The sequence below is a fragment of the Tamandua tetradactyla genome, chromosome 1 (genome assembly GCF_023851605.1).
Source record: "Tamandua tetradactyla isolate mTamTet1 chromosome 1, mTamTet1.pri, whole genome shotgun sequence".
NCBI lineage: Eukaryota > Metazoa > Chordata > Mammalia > Pilosa > Myrmecophagidae > Tamandua > Tamandua tetradactyla.
This window is the reverse complement of record NC_135327.1, coordinates 164,510,484-164,529,347: the sequence shown is the minus strand read 5'-3', so window position 1 is coordinate 164,529,347 and position 18,864 is coordinate 164,510,484. Positions and strand designations below refer to the sequence as shown.

The 18,864-nt window shown below is 36.3% G+C and overlaps 1 protein-coding gene across 1 annotated transcript in view; it reads left to right on the top strand.

The window, feature by feature from the left end:
• Positions 1 to 3,884, top strand: part of WASL (WASP like actin nucleation promoting factor) — a 90,578-nt gene extending 86,694 nt beyond the window's left edge. The window contains exon 11 of the mRNA XM_077122112.1: positions 96 to 3,884. Coding sequence (XP_076978227.1) covers positions 96 to 157 — 62 coding nt within the window. The 3' untranslated portion in view covers positions 158 to 3,884. The remainder of the gene's footprint in view (positions 1 to 95) is intronic.
• The last annotated feature ends 14,980 nt before the right edge of the window (positions 3,885 to 18,864 follow it).

Here is an 18,864-nt window from a genome sequence, read left to right as displayed (position 1 = left end):
GAAGCATGTGGTTTGTATTTCAGGAGTTAAGTAATTGGAGGCATCCTCCAAGAATTAATTTTATTTATATATGTTTTGTCTTAATTTTCTTCCAGATGAAGATGAGGATGAAGATGATGAAGAAGATTTTGAGGATGATGATGAGTGGGAAGACTGATCAACATATATATTATATATATATATATATATATATTTTTAAGGTGAAATACTAAACACTACTTTCTGTCTATGGATTCTGTAAAATTATGTAAATGTTCTACCAATTTGCTGTATATTTTTGTTGCCTTTTTTGCTTTTTTTTTAATTAATCTGTGCAATACCTCATTTAATCTGTAAAGGTTTGTCATAATCCTCTACAAAGCTACTCCCTGTTACTGTGTGCAAGCTTACACCAGGATGCTCACTTCTTTTTTGAATATTTTCATTCCATCACAAGGGAGTTAGATATTATGTGTGAGACTGACAAAGACCTTAATGTAATTTAGTTATAATGCCAGAAGGAAAACACTATTTTCATACCCTACTTTTTCTGTACCTAAATTTTCTTATTAAAATCTAGTATAGCACTACATTCTTTTTTAAGCAATGCAAACTGTAGTTTATTTAGTCCCTTCATTTTGAATACCATGCTACATGAATGTTGAAACTGATACATTGCACAGTTCTCTAGATATCACTACACTGAGGAAATTCTCAAATTTTAGCAATATGCTCTACGTAAAATCACTACAGAGATGTTCTTCGAGAACATCTTCGAGGTAACACACCTCTCAGCAATATTGCCTGTTATTGTATAGCAGTATTTGGAGGCTGGAATTATAAGGAGCCCTTACATACCTGCTCTTGACTGAGGTTATTTATATGCTATAGCAAATGTGGCAGGCGTTTTGGCAAAAAATATATATATATACACACACATAAATATTTTCATTATTCTGAAACAGAAGTGTTATTTAAGTTGTCAGAGTTTGGGGAATTAAGGGGGAAATTTTGTTCTATGTGGGATGAAGGAGTATACATAATGGTTACTACAGTATTTGGTTAAATACTATAAAAATCAGAACATTATAAAATGGCATGGAATTAAATATTTTTATTTTGCAGTTTGTATCGATTGAGACATTCAGAAATACCAACCATAAAAATACAATCTAAGAAATTGGCAAATGTATGCAGTTTAAGGCTGAATTTAATAGAAGATAATTTTCTATTTTGATAATTTCTCAAGCTTTTTGTCAAATGTCAGGTGAAGGTTATATTTTTCTTAAGAGATTGGTGGTCCTAATGTCAAATTTCTTGGAACATAACTGAATGATAAGGTTTTTTAAAATAAAATTTTACATCCTGCACATTTGTTGTGCATATTAAATGATGTGTTAAGATTAGGGTTTCCTTGCCTCTCTACAATACACTAATCTGTCTAAAGATGGTTGTTTCATATTTATAGTGCTGATTATCATACCTACCTACTTAAAATATTAGGTAGAAAATTATCTGATTTAAATGCACATGCATATTTTTCTCACATTGAGTCATATGCAGAATGTAGTTCCAAATGTATTTCATTACTATATTCACAATATCCAACTAAAAATTAAGCTATTTAGATCTTACAAACCGACCAAAATCTAGTATTGGCATGATCTTGACAGGCTGGACCTGCAAGATGTGGCTTGAATTTTAACTCGTTATCAAATAGTCTCTAGTGATCATGCATCTAGTTATCATAAGACATAATTTAAAAGGTTTTATTGCTGAAAGCAGTAAGTGGTGCAGTAAAATAGTTAAGTTATTCAAAAAATGTTATCTTCCTTGCAAGAGTAATTTAAGCACAGGGAAAGATTCTGGACTTATTGTTTCTTGCAAAAACAGCGCCCTCTGCTGCCAGAAACCTTTATCTGCTTACTTTCATTTTTGTTGTGGCTTGAGCTCAGCAAGTCTGGTGTGGATGAAGCTGGACAACTATTAACCAATAAAATTAGGAATTTGTGCAAATGATAAATACATTATTATAATTACTTTAAATAGCATAAAACATTATCTTTTTTTTTTCTTTCTGACAGTATAAAAAACATTTTAAATTTTCTGGAAATGTCTTTAAAGTGAAGTCAAGCTCTCTTAACTTTTGGCTAAGAAATTCAGGGTTTTCCAGCTAATCTTTGTACAATAAATATTTACCAAGAGCTTTGCTCTGAACAGAGAGTATCAATTCTTTGGGTTGGAAACACAGTTTTAGACCTGTAAGATGGATGTATAATTTGCCAAAGGTAATTGGGTTTGTTCTTTCTTTTTAAAGAAAAAAAAGATTTTGTTGTTGTTGTTGCACAGAGTCTGAATTACTATTGGTTGAAACCCAGCAGCTGTGGAGTTCGGTCTGGGAATGAAGACTAAATGTGCTTTAAAGTAAGATATAAAGGTTGCATGTTTCAGTCCTCCACCATTTTGCACTGTGAGCAGCACTATATCTGTGCATTATCTGAAAGCCTCCCAACTATACTCCAGTTAAATGATTGTCTGATAGCCTTCGCATTTAACAAACTAGCATGAGGCTTTTTATATCTAAATGCTATATGTGATAGACAATTTCAGCTAGCCACATACTGTATGTATGAGATTCATAAAGACTTTCAATCATCCATTTCCATTTATCAACTGAAATTTTGTTTAGTATGTGAGTTTTTTTGATATGTATAGTGAATAGGATGTTGCACTGGTGGCAATTCATCATGGAGCATAATAAAATTAATTTGACCTAAATAGTATAAAAATAGTCTGTTTTTATTTGTTTATTATTAAGAGGTTAAAATAGATTGAATTCTTCAAATTGCATAGTAAAGGGTACATAGCAATGAGTAACACCGGTTGAAGTTTTCAGTAGACTGCATGCCCTGAGAGTTAGGGTATGCTATTAAATAAACATGGTGAACAAAAGAATGTTACACGCTGTTCTGTTGGGAAACATGAGAGTTGCTCAGCAGCTCCTCTGGAAGTCACTTCTGTGTGTACAAAGCACATTGCAAGGTCAAACTTTTAAAACTCTTTCAAGTATCAAAGATATTGAAGTTTTCTAAATCAAAATGTCATTTGGGTTAACCGGTAATTTTAATAAAAGTCAAACATTGCAATTCGGATGAGACCTAAATATCTTTTAATAAGCAATATCAAACATTGTGCTCATTTCAGACAGGAAACTGAGCTTTTGATAAATAGAAATTTCTTCTCTACTAATCTGGTACAAGTGAGTGGGTGTCTGAAGATTAAACTGAATAATGGAATCCAGTGTGTAGGATGCTACAAAAGGCCGTTAGAGCTTTAGCCAAATTTAACAAACATTTTAAGAATAATCCGTTCTATTAAAAATATTTCTCTTGTACAAATGTGAGCACTTAAGAATGTATTGACCAAACTTTTTTTTAAGAAACATGCCTTAAAATTGTTCCTGTCATATTGTATTTATCTAATCAATGGGGAAATTCTTGGAATAACACTCTGCTTCAGAAGTGGAATTCCTTAAAGGACAAGACTAGAGATAAGACCTATTTATAGTACAATAGAAAAACCCTTATGGAAAAGTTGGAAAACTTTACACTGCACTTTTATTTTACTAATATTACAATTCACCTCTAAAATACAGATCCTCTTATAATTTTAAACTTTCTTTTTTAGGGAAGCTACTTACCGAGATGTAGATGGTACAGTAAATTGGCTTTTATGAATATAATGGGAAACATTTTGCAGTTAATGCCAAGACCACCTTTACTTCTGTATGTGGTAGTATGTTATCCTCCATTGCCATGAAGGAACCTGTTGAAAAATTTGGCTTTATTCCCAAACATGTCTAGATGTATCTGCCATACTTCTTTTTAATATACACTGATGGCCTTACTAACTGTTGATACAGTTTTTAATTTCACAGGTCCAGTGTAAATCAAAACTGTCTATGTACACCATCATTAAAATTGTCAAATCAAGAAATGAATGACAATTATTTTTGAGTAAAATATAAATGATGGTAGCTTATACGTGGTTTTCAGTTTAGGTAGATATTTGTTGTGTATTTTCTACTTAGCGATTAGGAAATTTCTATTAAATTTGAACTGACCCCTTAATTCTTTAATAACCAAAAAAAACTATTATACTTTAGTAAAGATTTTTTTTTAACTTTCTACTTAAAGTTAGTTTTAACAGTGTCAAATTGCATTATAGAATGTAAGCAAAAAATATTTCTGTCTTGAATTGATTGACATTTGAGACCTTAGTTTAGTTTTATGTTAGGTATTGCTGGATATGTGAGGATTTTCATCAAGCTCTAAATCTAAGAATTTCTTAACATCAATATCACTATATGTAAACAACTATTAAGAACTAAGTATGTGGTGGTCTCTAAGGTACAAGAGTAGGATGAGGCAGCCCCCACATACCCTTAAAATCCTTAAGTCAAAAATATATCACAGCTGAAAGACACCTGGAAGCCATCAAATTATGTCAGGATGGAAAGATGTGGAGACCTAGCCTCTCATTTCATAGGTGAGGGTGCCGATATTCAACGTGGGTTGGAGCGGCTTGCCTTTGGTCAGTTGGAAGTTACTGATATTACATGCTGTATATTCTGTTTACTAAGTTCAGTTGCTCTTTCTCATGCATTGTAATACTGATTTATCTTTGTTTTCTCTTTATATAAATACCTAAAATTAAGGATAAATTGCATATTTTGTTTGTTTCTGAAGGATTTCTGGCTATAAATTTTCTCACATATCATCTGGGTGTTGATAGAAGTCATCAGTATCCTGTTGCTGTCTCTGCCCAGGAAAGCTGGCTTGCCTTGAAGAGCCAGCTCTGACTGAAGCATGTGATATTTTGGCTCAGTGATGGTGGTCACTCTACATTATCCAGGCATTTGGTCATCACAGGGCACTTAGTACTGGGTTGAAATGAAGCTGGACTTTTTATTCTCTATCTAAATTATTTTTGTTAGTTTCTTATGAATATAACTGGGCATCATCTTTACATAAACTTAAGTATTTGCTAAACCCTTACAGTCAGCTTGCCTTACAGAAAATTAGTTTGAGAATATATTAATCATTCTGTGTAATTTTCTGTCAACAGCTGCACTGTCAATTTAAAGACCAGGAGTTCTTCCAGTGACACAAGGACAAACTGAACACTTTAAATCCAACTTCCTAGTTTTATTATTGGTGAGAGAAGGGAGGTTCTAATTTGGTTACATATACTTCACTCTTTCTGGAAAAGAAGCAAGAAAATAAAACTTGGATCTACTGTTTGTGGTGTTGAAAGAAATTAGGTGAAAGGAAAGGGCCTTATGTTGTCCATTTAACTATAGGAAAAAAATACGAGTCTGTTTATAAATGTCTCGAGTCTGTAGTTGTCTACCAGACAGCTGTAATTAGCCCTTTAAATCAGCTTCTAAGCCTGAAAAGAAACACCTTTTATTTGTTTTCTCTCTTTTTTTTTAAGCTGGGGTGGGAGTCTAAGGAGGGAGAGAAAAGAAAAGAGAATTTGTGTTGCCAAGCAGATATTTTTTAAGCATGGTAAGTTGGAAGAACACTGAAAAAAAGTAAGAAGTCTTTTAGGACAGCGCACAATGGAGTAACCAACGGTCTGCAGAGCAACATGCCCAAGTTTTATTGTGACTGCCGTGATACATCTGTGATTCTCCATCTGTGAGAAAGACACACTGGTGGTAGGAAACACAGAGAATATGAAAGATTATCAGAAATAGATGGAAGAGCAAACTTAGAGCCTAACAAAGATATCAACAAGGAAAGATATCTTCTACTTCATTTTCAGCTCTTCCTCCTGCAGGGGCGATGATCCCACCTTCCCCCAGTCTCCCAGACCCTCCTCACCCTGGGATGATGCCAGCACCCCAAATGCCAGTGATGGGCCCACCTCTCCTGGGTGATGCCATTGGGACCTGCTCCTGGAATGAGGCCGCCCATGGGAGGCCACACGCCAATGATGCCTGGATCCCAATGATGATTCCTTCCGCCCATCCCCTTATGGTGCCCATTGGGCTAGGAATGACCCAACCAGACAGATGAGGATAGAGGGGAGCCTCTTTGAATCAGTTTTATATTATTTGTTCTACTTCACCAGGAGATTTGGTGCTATGACTTGGGTGTTTTCTAACAGCATGACATCCCCCTTCCTATCAAAGAGCATAGTTTTAGAGGAGAGTAGTGGGACAAAAACAAAAAAATAGTAATTTTCATTTGTATTATGAAATGTGAAAATAAAGTTGTCAACTCTTAAAGCTTTACAAAAAAAGTATTAGACTTGATTTTGGAAGGATGGAAGAAGTTGCAATAATAGACTGTTTTTTTTATCAAGCAAGAATGTGGATGTAGAAGGGCCTACTTTTTCTTTAAATCCATCAACCCAACAGAATATTTGTACACTCAGCTAAAGCTCAGTCTACACCAATCCATTCAACTATAACTGTAAGGGTTTTGGTTTCCTTTTTTGTTTTTTAAAGACTTCTCTGAACTTGACGGTGTATTTGCTGAAAGTTTCGATGTGGTTAACATTAACAGTTAAGTAATTGTGTGAGTTTAGTAAACATAGTCTTAGAATTTAAACCACTTTCTTTTCAAGTCACCTGTAAATGGAGTACTTTATGATTCTAAGTGACTTTGTTCAAGATTGAATGCCTGAATGCTGTAGAATGATTTTATATTGAATTTGCAGCCTAAAGATGTTTAGAAAATTCAGGTAGATTCTGAGCCAGGTGGTTACTTTAGATCTGGATCAGTGCTCAAAAGATTTACACTCTGTCTGAGATCGAATGCCTGAATGCTGTAGAATGATTTTATGTTGGATTTGCAGCCTAAAGGTGCTTAGAAAGTTCAGGTATATTCTGAGCCAGGTGGTTACTTTAGATCTGCACCGGTGCTCAAAAGATTTACAGCCAACATGCCTGGGTCAGTCTGACATGGTTTAGGCTACTTAGACCATATTCAAAGAAAGAAGCTCTGTGTACCACCCAGCCGCTTTTAGCATCCTTTATACTTTGGCATTGTTGTCACTTTGCTTGTCAGTATACAAAACAACAGAAAACCTTGGGTTTGATAGAAATTAATGTCTTTTTCATATATATTTCTTGTTTTCCCAACTACCTAAATCTTCTTAAACCCAGTATCAGTCTTTCCAGCTTAGGAACAGAGAATAGGAAGAAACAACATTTTGTATTTGAGTTCAGTTTTGATTCTGTAAAAACTTTGCAAAGCCTACTTTACAAGTGATTATGTACAACTGAAATCAAATGGGATGTGATAGGTTGTTGGAAAAGCTAGGATAACTTGTATAAAAAGAGTGTAATTGCTATTTCCACTGCATGCCTGGTAACACATGTAGGATTATCTTCCTATCTTAATCTTAGTTTGTGACATGCTGTGTGTTAGAATTGCATTATTGGCTCCGTATATGAAATGCTTGACACTAGAATAAAACTTTGGGATACCTTTCAACATGTGAAAACACCTGTATCTTGACATTGGTATGACACACTATAAAATTAAGACTAGGCATGAGCATTGTAAAAAATGTAAAGGAATATTTTGAGAGTTTTGTCTAAAATCTTTCAAATACACAAGCTTCTTAATATGAATGGGAACTAGTAATAAAGCTAAGGAGGAACAGGAACATAAGGAAATGTTCTTTTATATCATTCCTGAATCTTCAAAATGTTTTAGACACCTGATTTATTTTTTAAAAATCCAAGTGAAGTCACTTGAATACAAGTGTTATTATCTTATGTCCTATGCTAAAACAAACTATTAAAATCATTGTTGTTACTGTAAGTTGGAAATAAAACCCTGAATAAAACAAATCTCTCATTTCATGTACTAATATGTCTCTGAGGGTAACAGAGAAATTCTTGACCACATAATGCTAAGTCCTACTTTGAGGCTTCCACCCCACCCTACCCCCACCTGCCGGCAACTCCTTAGCAGGTTTTTAGAGTTGAAGCTGTCAGGTTAGTAATAGATGGTGTGCTCATGACAGATTATGAAAGGATGGCAAAGAGGTATGCACTGTTAAAGATGAAAAAAAGGGCCAGTGAAACCTAGACACTAAATGGAGCTACGTGGGTATCAACGTGAGCCACTTCCAAACCTATCTAAAAGCAGGAATCACCAGAGATTCCAGCCTTGGAGCTGCTGAATGTTATTTGAGAAATTATCTTTGTTTCAGTGTGCATGGGCATAAACATTTCTGTATATTGATTTATATAAAATGTATTTATGGATCCACCCTGACCTGTGGAAATTAAAAATAACTTGCCTAGGTACAAGAAGGAATTAGTATCACAATTTCTTCTGTGGCTGACTACATTTAGATTAAGAAATAGCTTGTTGGATTGTTACCTATAGGTCATGATTTATAAGAGGTTTACATTACTGCACTCAGCATCCATAAGAAAGTTTGGGGAAAACATCAAAGAAAGAGATTTATATTTGTAATCATTACCTGCAAGATTGGCATTCGGTTCAGTGGTGAAAAACAGACTAGTCAGAAAATCTGGTGCTTACACGCTGCTTTATGCAGGATTATTAATTTGAGTTTTAGTGTAATTTATCTCTAAACATGATAAGAGTTAATATCACTGACATAAATATATGTGTATTTAAGAGTTGTGAAAGCTAAAGCAGCATTTCTCTGTGGCTGTTCTCTTATGATTGGAAAAAGTGTCATCTGGCATGGAATTTTGGACATGCACAAATTTCAGTGTCCAACATGTTATTTAGAGATATTTTATACTTTGTTATTTATCTGTTCTATAATGAATAGAATGATTAAATGTGCACCTTGATACAGGTATATATTGAACTACAAGAGCTGCCCTGGCTAAGTCTTTTGGAAGAACAAATAATGCTAAATAAAGTTCAAAATGTAGAGAACTATTTTCCCCAAGTTGTTTGATTTCAAGACTTATATCCCCAATGACATTTTTTTTATAGGAGCTTCCTAAAAAAATAGAAACTGTTGCACAATGTTGAAATGTTATCCAAACAGGAAGAAGCAGCAGGCTTCAGAGAATTGTGAGGTTTGCTCCCCAGTTTTCAGTTACTGCTTCTCTTGAAAGCATTTCCCCTCAAATCATTCTCCAGCTTTACTCTTTCTCTGAATATGGTCCCAGCAGCCTCAATTCGGTTTACTCTTCCTAGAGATTATTCAATATAATTGGTTGTTTCATGGCTTCTGCCAGTCCCTCCCATTCTCTTCCCTCATCACAGGAATTAGCAGGTGATTTGAGGGCTGGAATGTATAAAATGCACAAAAGAGGGTTTGGAATTTTTATATGTGTGGGTTCTAAAAACTTCTATGTTAATCGATACTGGGGGATGGGAAGCAGTGAGAATTCCATGGGCTTCATGTGGGTAATAGCAAGAACAACTTCACATTTCTGTCCTGCTTTGTTGTGACAATAGGCTTACCAGCCCATAGAATTGTTTTCTACCAAACTTTTTCTCCAGAGGGCACAGTCAACACCTGCTTACTTAGTTTGCAATTCCCAGTATAGTCTGCTTTCTGAATTCTCCAAGGTGGTATCCCCTGACTCTGACTCCTTTCTGCAGATGTACCTGTAATATGGGCACTCACCTGGCTTCAAACTGGACTGCTTTTTGATGATAAAATGAAGCCATTTTTAAGGGCTTTCAGAAGTTCCAGGACTATGCTCCATTCCCAGATCTTTCATCACTGGATGTTTCCTTTGAGAAAAATGTTTAAAAGGATCCATCATAATACTAGCCAATATCCATCAGAACCCTTACTAAGCATTGGGCACTGAATGAAGTCTTTTTTATGAAGAAGGTATTATCCCAATTTTTCAGCCAAGGCAAATGATGCTCAGGTTAAATAATTCGTACAAAGCTAAATGGCTACCAAGTGGCAGAACTGGTTCTCTTTATGAAAAGTAATGAGCTCTTAACTACGGTAGCCCCTGCCTGCCAGTGGCTTTCGGACACTAGTGATGGCCTGGGTGAAAAAACATCTCCAACATCTTTACTTCAAATGTAGAAGGCTTGGAATTTTTTCTGCTTCTGCAGATGCAAAAACTCAAAGGGAATTGCTGTCAGTCTCTGTTTTCCAAAAAACAAGACTATAACAGAATGAAAATATACTGTAATCCAATGCAACAAAACACCAGCCACTAAAGCAATACAAATTTTGTGATTAGAGTAATCTCAGATTTTTAGAGGATTCAATGAATTGAATGTCTTTTGTAATTTCTCTTTGGTTTGCTCTTCCCCAACTCTCATCACCTCCTCCAACACGGTTAAAATATTTTTTTATTTGAAATATTAGATTGGGTAGGTGGAATGTGTGAGTAATCCCAAATGCTTAATAAATGATTACACAAGAATTTATTTTGAATTACCTCAGAGGCCTCTCTGTGAACTTAAAGTAGTCTCTGCCAGTGTGTCTTACTTCCTTAAACATTCTCTGTTTAGTTCTTATTTTTGACAATCCAATAGTAATTTTAGTGATTTTTAATTTCTGGATGACATACATGGGACACAAGTTGGATTTGCTTTGCTATTTTTTTTTTTTTTTTTTTTTTTTTGCTTAGGTTAAAAAAAGTTTGATTTTGTTTCTTCAGAAACAGCTTTTATAAGTGATGGTTTCTGGGTAAGAGGATTGTGTATCTGTTACAACAAGTTCAGACAGGTCAAGATTCCTGTTATACTCTCCACAAAGAGTCAGCAAAAATTTTTGGCAACATTTAGAGAAAAAGGATGTTGGTGAGTATTACCTTGCCTCCCCTGAATGTGACATTCTCAGCTTTCTGCTGGTCTTTTTCACAGTCTCCTCCACTCCTAATTGGTAGCATGCAAGAGCTGTAGAAGATTGAAGTATAACCTCTAGAAAAGCATTGACAAATAGGTATAAATATATTTTCTCTCTGACTCTTCCATGTTAAAAACAAAACAAAACTTCATTTTCCTAATTTTGCTTGCAGCAATAGAGTTCTTCTGAATTGCTATTTGTTCATATAAATAGGTGAATGGATTGGACTCTAACCTGGCGTGTTTTGCTGCCACCGCCCCACCTCCAGGCTTGAAGAATTATTCCATGATAAAATCAATTTGCAAATTGTATCCTCTGAGAGTGACATTAACATAATTTATTTTTATGTTTAAGTAACAGGCATTACAGGATCATCTGAGATTTGATAAGTAAGAAATTTATTAGTTTGTACTAGTGACAAGAGTGTTTTGATTAGAGGAGACTGGTATGCTTTTCAATTACGTGCCTAATTTTTAAAAATTCTGAATATATGACCCAAAGATTAAATGACCACCACCACCGCCACCAAAAAATTAAAAAAAACAGTTATATTGCTAACAAACTAACTTTGTATAAAGACTGTAAGGCTAATTATACAACAATGTTTCAGTCTGGAACAAGTGATTAGTTGTCTGATAATTAGTACAGAGTAGCCAGTACACAAACAAATAGTATGTAAAGTCAAAACTTCAGCTTTAGAGTAAAAATTTGTCTAATAAAATCATGAGCGAGGGTTTTAAAAATTGCAATTTTAAAGATATAATTTGACCTCATGATAGTTTATTTAGACAATAGGGCTTCTATTTTCCAATTGTCAGTCATTGGCTTGCCCAAACACTCCCCACTTCATACTATAAACAGCCTTTGTCTACAGCTCCCAGATTAAACATGGAAAAGGGATGAAATCTTTGGGGGAGGAGGGCTAGCGAGAGTGGATACCAGATATTCTTAGAACCCTGATCCTAAAATGTGTACACAGGGAGTTGCCAATTATTGGCTGATCCTTAGCAATATATTCTCTGGAGCAGTTCACCTCCAGGTATAGGTCCTACCCTGCCCTAGACCCTGGGTACAGTCTTGCCTCTATCACCTTGTTTTACAACCATGTTCTTCTCTGATAAGCATAAACATTTTGATTTCAAAGTAAACATTCTGAGTAAAAGCAAAATTGAGGACAGCTGATTTGTTTTCAATGTATATAGCGCATGCCAAGACTTTAATGCACCCTTTTCTATTCCACCATCCTCCAGCCCCAACTTCTACTGCTGGGAAACATCTTTCTATAAGGAGGTCTAGGTCATATGCTTTTGAACTACCAAAACAGGGCCAGTGACTTGTTACTTGTTTTGTTATTATACTCTGTTCTATCACATCTGACTATTTCCCTGGCTCCTTACCTGTTCCCTGGTTTAGATCTGGAGTATGGCCTTACCTTGTCCTTTCCCTGCCCTTTTAAAATGTGACAGTCAAATGCCTCAAGCCCCATTACCAAAGTCTGTGTCATTTCTTGCTCTGGCAGGCCCCCACCCCTAACACAAGGCCTATTTGCTAATGACTGTCCTTTCTGGGCAAGAACTTTTCTTTGCTTACTGGATGGTCCCCACACCTGGCCATCCAATTGGACTATCTGTTCTCTATTCCAGGGCATTTCTGATTTAGCTTACCTACCTTTTGCCAATGGATTGAGATCTCAGTATCCTTTCTCAGGAAATGGAAGCCATGGAATACCATATTAGCACAGATTCCAATAATAGTAAAAACTAGAGGTTTTTCAGGTAAAATCCTTAGTATCTATTCTCCATTTTTAGCCCAGAAATGTTTTAATGTGTCCACATATCTGATCTAACAATATGGTTTTCAAAAATCACATCTTTTCTGTCATGAAGCTCCAAATAGAGTGACTGATTGGAGCTTTTTTCATAGCTAAGTCACATCATTCATGTGATATCTAGTCATTGCACAAAGGAAAAGGATTCCATACGACTGTTGGCCAACCTCCTAAGGTGATGTTTTCACCTCCTTGGCTTGCCGTTCTTGAAATAAATATCTTATGTAATATCTCACCCAGTAGGTTGACAAAAGTGTGGAAGGAGTGATGAGATGACACTGTCTCAATGTCTCCTCACTGTTGTTGAATAGCTAACAGTCTCTATCTATTCAAATGTATGTGTTGTGTGTTTACTATTTATAAGGTACAAAGATAAAATATAGTTCCTGATCTCCAGGTTATACCACCTAGTAGAAAAGTAGCTGAAGAGATTAAGTTAAGCATACAGGGAATATAATGCAAGGTAAAATGTGGTAGGTACCAAAAGAGATGTCTGAGCAAGGAACAATGAGAGAGAATGGAAAAGATAAATTTCACAGGAAAAATGGACCTGGAGAAAGGAGTAGCTTACTGACTCTAGGAAATGGGGGGAAGGGCATTCTGAACTGATAGAGCAGCATAAGCAAAATCATGGAGGTTGGAAAGCAAGGATGGCATTTGAGGATCAACATCTGAATGTCATGCTGACTGAAGGTGTTGAATGAATCAGAAGTTTATATATCAGGCAAATCTTAGTCACTGTGCAGTATCAGAAATACAAAATGTTTTTACCATGAAGGCCACCATGTGAGGACAATATTCTTTTTTATTATTTTTCTAAGAGATATTTATCATCCACTTAACAAACATTCATTGAACTTATTAGACCCAGGGACACTAAGTCATGATATAAAGAGCTCATGATAAAGTGAAGAAGGCAGAATACAGATAGATAATTAGAGCACATCAGTGAAAGATTTCTTATCTTATGCTTATGCTTGAGCACAGGGCACATGAAGGAAAGTGATGAAAGATGAGGCAGAAAGATAATCAGAGTTGTGTTTGCCATGCTGGGGGTTTGCACATTGTTCTGCAGAAAATGGGTTACAAATGAAGAATTTTAAGCAGGTGACTGATGTGATCAGAATTGCATTTTGGATAATTGTCTCTCTAGCAGTGAGCAGTGAGTTGAAGATAAAGTGAGTGAGAATGGATACAGGTAAACTAGTTGGGAGGCAACAGCAGTAGTTCAGGTAATAGATTGTAAAGTGGTCAAAGGTGGAGGTAACATTTTCCATAATAGGGAAAATTCTATTCACAAATATGACTTTAGGGTTGTTCCTGTTAAATAAAAGTCCCTTTTCATCTGCTGACCACATCGATCAGTTTAGAAAGAAAAGTAGAGCTAGAGCTGTCTTTTGGGAGGAGGACATAGAGCTGAATTTGATTTGCATAACAGTTTGGAAAGAATTTGGAATTCCCAATTGTGAAAGAAGGAAATGAGGAAAAATGAGAGAGGAAGCAGAAAGGAAGGGAATAACTAGCAAGAAAGTACAATCTATTATGTGGGATAAAATAGCCAGTGGGAAAAAAATCTCTAGTGGATTGGTGGCCAAAGGATTTTTAGTAACAGTGATATCCCCTGTTCAAATTCAAGTCATTTGTATTGCTGTACTGGGAACCCCACCTTTATTTGCCAAATTTTCATGCAAATGGAATGTTGCATTTTAACATCTGAATGTTACAACACTCAGATATTGATCCTCAAATGCCATCTTCGCTTTCCAACCTCCATGATTTTGCTTATGCTGCTCTATCAGTTCAGAATGCCCTTCCCCCCATTTCCTAGAGTCAGTAAGCTACTCCTTTCTCCAGGTCCATTTTTCCTGTGAAATTTATCTTTTCCATTCTCTCTCATTGTTCCTTGCTCAGACATCTCTTTTGGTACCTACCACATTTTACCTTGCATTATATTCCCTGTATGCTTAACTTAATCTCTTCAGCTACTTTTTTACTAGGTGGTATAACCTGGAGATCAGGAACTATATTTTATCTTTGTACCTTATAAATAGTAAACACACAACACATACATTTGAATAGATAGAGACTGTTAGCTATTCAACAACAGTGAGGAGACATTGAGACAGTGTCATAAATGTTTCATGCAATGTAACATTGAAACTATGGAAATCAAGGAAAAAGAGAGCTGATAGCCACAGTAAGTCAATGTGGTTTGGAATGGGGATGTTAATCATAGGTTGGCAAGATGCGGGCTTGGAGCATGGAGGGAAAGATGACTAGAGCAGATAACCCCCAGTCCCCACAACTACATCCCAGGAACTCTCACAAATCATGTAAAAGTCTTTGGACTATTCAGAGAGATAGAATGAGGTTTCTATTTGACTTTGTCTAGGTCTTAGTTTATATAAAAAGATTTTTTTTATTCATCATGTCAAGTAAAAACAACTCACCAGGAAAAAGTGCCTTTTTTTTTCCCCAAGACATGTTGACCCTCCAACTCTGCACAAGAGCAGCATGCCCACTGTTTGGAAGCCTTGTACTATACTGCTCCACTCTTGGTGAGCCATGCCATTCCATGCCTGCCATCTGATTTCTAGCTCCACTGCCCCCGTGACCTTGCTCTCACTAAGGCCAACAGTTCGAGTGAACACATTCAAGCTCTAGAACTCTGTGGAATTTTATGCTCTTTACTACTCCTTCCTTATTGCCATTCTCAGCTTTTGCCACAGGACTCTCATCTGGATTCTCTCCTCCCTGCCTGGTCATACTCAGTCTCAGTTCTCTGCCACACCCTCCCTGGCTGACTTCATCCAAGCCCACATCTTTAAATGCCATTCATACCACATGACCCCCAAATCCTTAATGCCAGCAGAGATTCCACTCCCACAATTCTAGAAGACACATCCAAATAGACAGGTACCTTAAGACACAATATATTTAAACTGAACTCATCTTTCTCCTCCAAAATCTGCTTCTCCTATATTCTCTATGCCATTTTGTGGCACCACTATCCACCCAAATGGCCAAGGCAGGAATGTGTGTGTCAATATGGACTCTTCTCTGTTGTTGCCCCCTGCCACCTACATCTGTTGTAACTAGAACCTGTGGAGTACAGGCTTCTCAATCTCTGCTCCATCTGTTCTGTCTTCTTTATACCTATACAGCATTCACAGTTCAAGTTGGTGTCCCTTCATTCTTTGATCACTTTAATGATCCCTAACTTGCCCTTCCTGCCACCAGCCCCACTGAGTCTATTTTCCTCTGTTACGTAAGTGATATTTTTAAACCCTATATAAACATCATGTTGCTCCTCCTCTTGAAATCCTTTGATGCCTCTCATGACTTTCATAATTAAGTCCACATTCCATAGCTTACGCTAAGTTCCATGAATCATAACCCATCCCCTGATATTCTCTCAACTCAGCCTTTTATTCAGCTGCAGGAAATTTTCTGAACTTTTGAAATTCATCTCACTAATTCATGCTTCTCTGCTTCAGATAGGCATATATTTTGACTGAGAGAAAAAATGTAAACATGGTAGGTTAGTTAAAACCTGATTTCCAGTTTTGGTGTTCCTCAATTGTGTCTCACAACTCTCCTCTATCAGGGAGTTGGATTTTAGCTCTGGTTTTCAGAAAGCCATTCCTTTTCTGGGCTTTTTAGAATAGTAAAAAGTTAGAATAAACTCAAATTAAGGGATTGGTTGGAACAAATTAAATACCCAACAATAAGGGACTAATCAAAATAATCTAAATATCCAACGGTTGTGGAAATCGCTTAAATAAAATACGGTGCATAATACAATAGTATGTATGCTCCCTGCCCTTTTAATGTTTTCAAATTTTTTCTGAAATAATTTAAAATTTAGCAGAGGCTGCAAAAAAAATACAGACCCCATTCACAGAACTCCAATGTATCTCCACCCACCCCAGATGAAATACCTCAACTTTTATCTGGAAATGTTTTAATCCCTCCCTCATTTTGAAAGATGGTTTTTACCAGATACAGAATTCTTGCTTGGCAATGTTTTGCTCTCAGAATTTCAGATATGTCTTCCCACTGCCTTCTTGCCTCCATGTGGAGGCTTCCTTTATCTTTTGCATTTGACAATTTAATTATAACATGATACAATGTGGATTCATTTGGTTTTATCCTGTTTGGAGTTCACTGAACATCTTGGATGTGTATGTTCATATCTTTCATTAAATTTGGGAAGTTATCAGCTATTATTTCTTTGAATATTCTATCTGTCCCTTTCTCTCTTTTTTTCTTCTTCTGGGACAATGTACATAATGGTATGCTTGATTGTGTCCCACTGGTTCTTCATTTTCAGTTCACTTTCCTTCGTTCTTTCCTATTTCTACTCCTCAGAAAAGATGATATCAATTGTTTTATCTTCAAGCTCACTGATTCTATCTTCTACCAGTTCCAATCTTCTGTTGAGCCCCTCTAGGGAGTATTTTTCTGTTTCTGCTGTCTTCAGCTAGGTTTTGTTCCTCTTTATAACTTCTCTTTGTGTTTATCTATCACTTTCTTGATTTCCTTTAGTTTTTACCCATATTTTAGCTCTTTGAGCATATTAGGACCTTTTTTTTTCTTACTGTCTTTGTTGTAATGACTTTAAAAGACTTTTTAAAGTGTTTGCTTAATGACCAGGATTGATCTTCCTCATTGATGGTTTCTAAAGCTTTAATCTTCCCCTTTACTTGAGCCATCCTTTGTATTTTTGTAATCTTTTGTTGAAATCTGGACATTTTGGTATTTTAATGTATTATTGCTGGAGTTTAGACTCTGAGACATTTGTTCCTTAAGTGTGTATCAGCTAGTATGATGACAGAGCTTTCTTCAAAGGCCAGGAGCGAGTAACAACAAAAAGTGATAAAAGAAGGTAAAAAGAAAACACCTTCCCCAATCTTGGAGATTGGCTTCTGTGAGTGCTCTCCTTCAGGGCTTATCCATAAAATGAATGTAAAGCATTGCCTCGGGCCAAACTCTAGGGACCTCCCTATTTCTTTCTGCACGTGCATCTTGTTTTGAGCATGAGTACGTGTTTGACCATAGGAATTTTCCTTTTTATTTGGTTCTGAATGCCTCCACTTCCCCAGCATTTCCCTCACAGTTCTGGGTTCTGCACTGTGTATCCTACAGCCGTCAATCCCTTGCCTCAGGTAGCCACTTGATTGCTCTCCTATAGTGTTCCGAGCTCCAGTGAGGCACTTCTTACTTGCAGGGCAAGTTCTGAGACCGGTTGTCCCTTAGGCCACAACTAGACAGATTTGGCCTGATATACATGCTCCCAGTATGTGTGCAAGGGTTATTTGGCTCACTCTGGAACAAGGACCAGGGATCCACCCTGGGAGCACAAGATGGCTCCAAGCAAAGCTGGTAAGGGTTAGAGGAGGGACAGTAAAGGCACTAGGAAATCCTGTCACTTTAAGTAACCTTTTTCTTGATTGGGCACATGCCCTGCTACTGCAGTTTGTAGCTTTGAAAAAGATGTTTCTGCCAGTTCTTGCTGTTTTTTCAATGTTTCTTTCAGGCATGGAGTCTTGAAGCTTCTCACTCTGCCATCTTAATCAGGGCAGGCTATTTTCCCCTTTTTGTAGAAAAGCTAATTATATATGTGTACAATATGCATTAAGAATAATTGAAAAGGTCAAACATTAAAGGGTTATCAGTAGCTGGTCTATGTGAGTGGGCTTATAGCAATTCTTTGTGTTCTTTGGCTTATCTGTATATTCTGATTTTTCTTAAGGATCATGTACTATAAAGGAAACTATACAGAAGTCCTATTCTTAATCCATCAAAGTTACCACTACAATAAAAATGAAATGACTGAAATATTAGCTTTTTATCAAATCATTGTTTTCACAGAATTACATTAACCGCATGATTTCTTAGACATTTTCTATACTACCCTTTTTCTGTAAGTGGAAATATCCTATCCCATTCCCCACCCCTCATTCAACTCTTTTTCAGTCTGGGGATGCCTCTATTCTTTAAAAATCCAAATCAAGTGTCGCCTTCTGTAAGATTCTTTCCTTGCCCCCTTGGTCTGTTTTAGATCAACAGTCTCCAGTGAACTATGGTCTACAGGCCAAACCCACCCAATACCTATTTTTTGCACATGAACTAAGAATGGTTTTTACCTTTCTAAATGGTTGGGAAAAAACTCAAAAGAAGAAGAAAAAGATTTTGTAATATGTAAAAACAATAGGAAA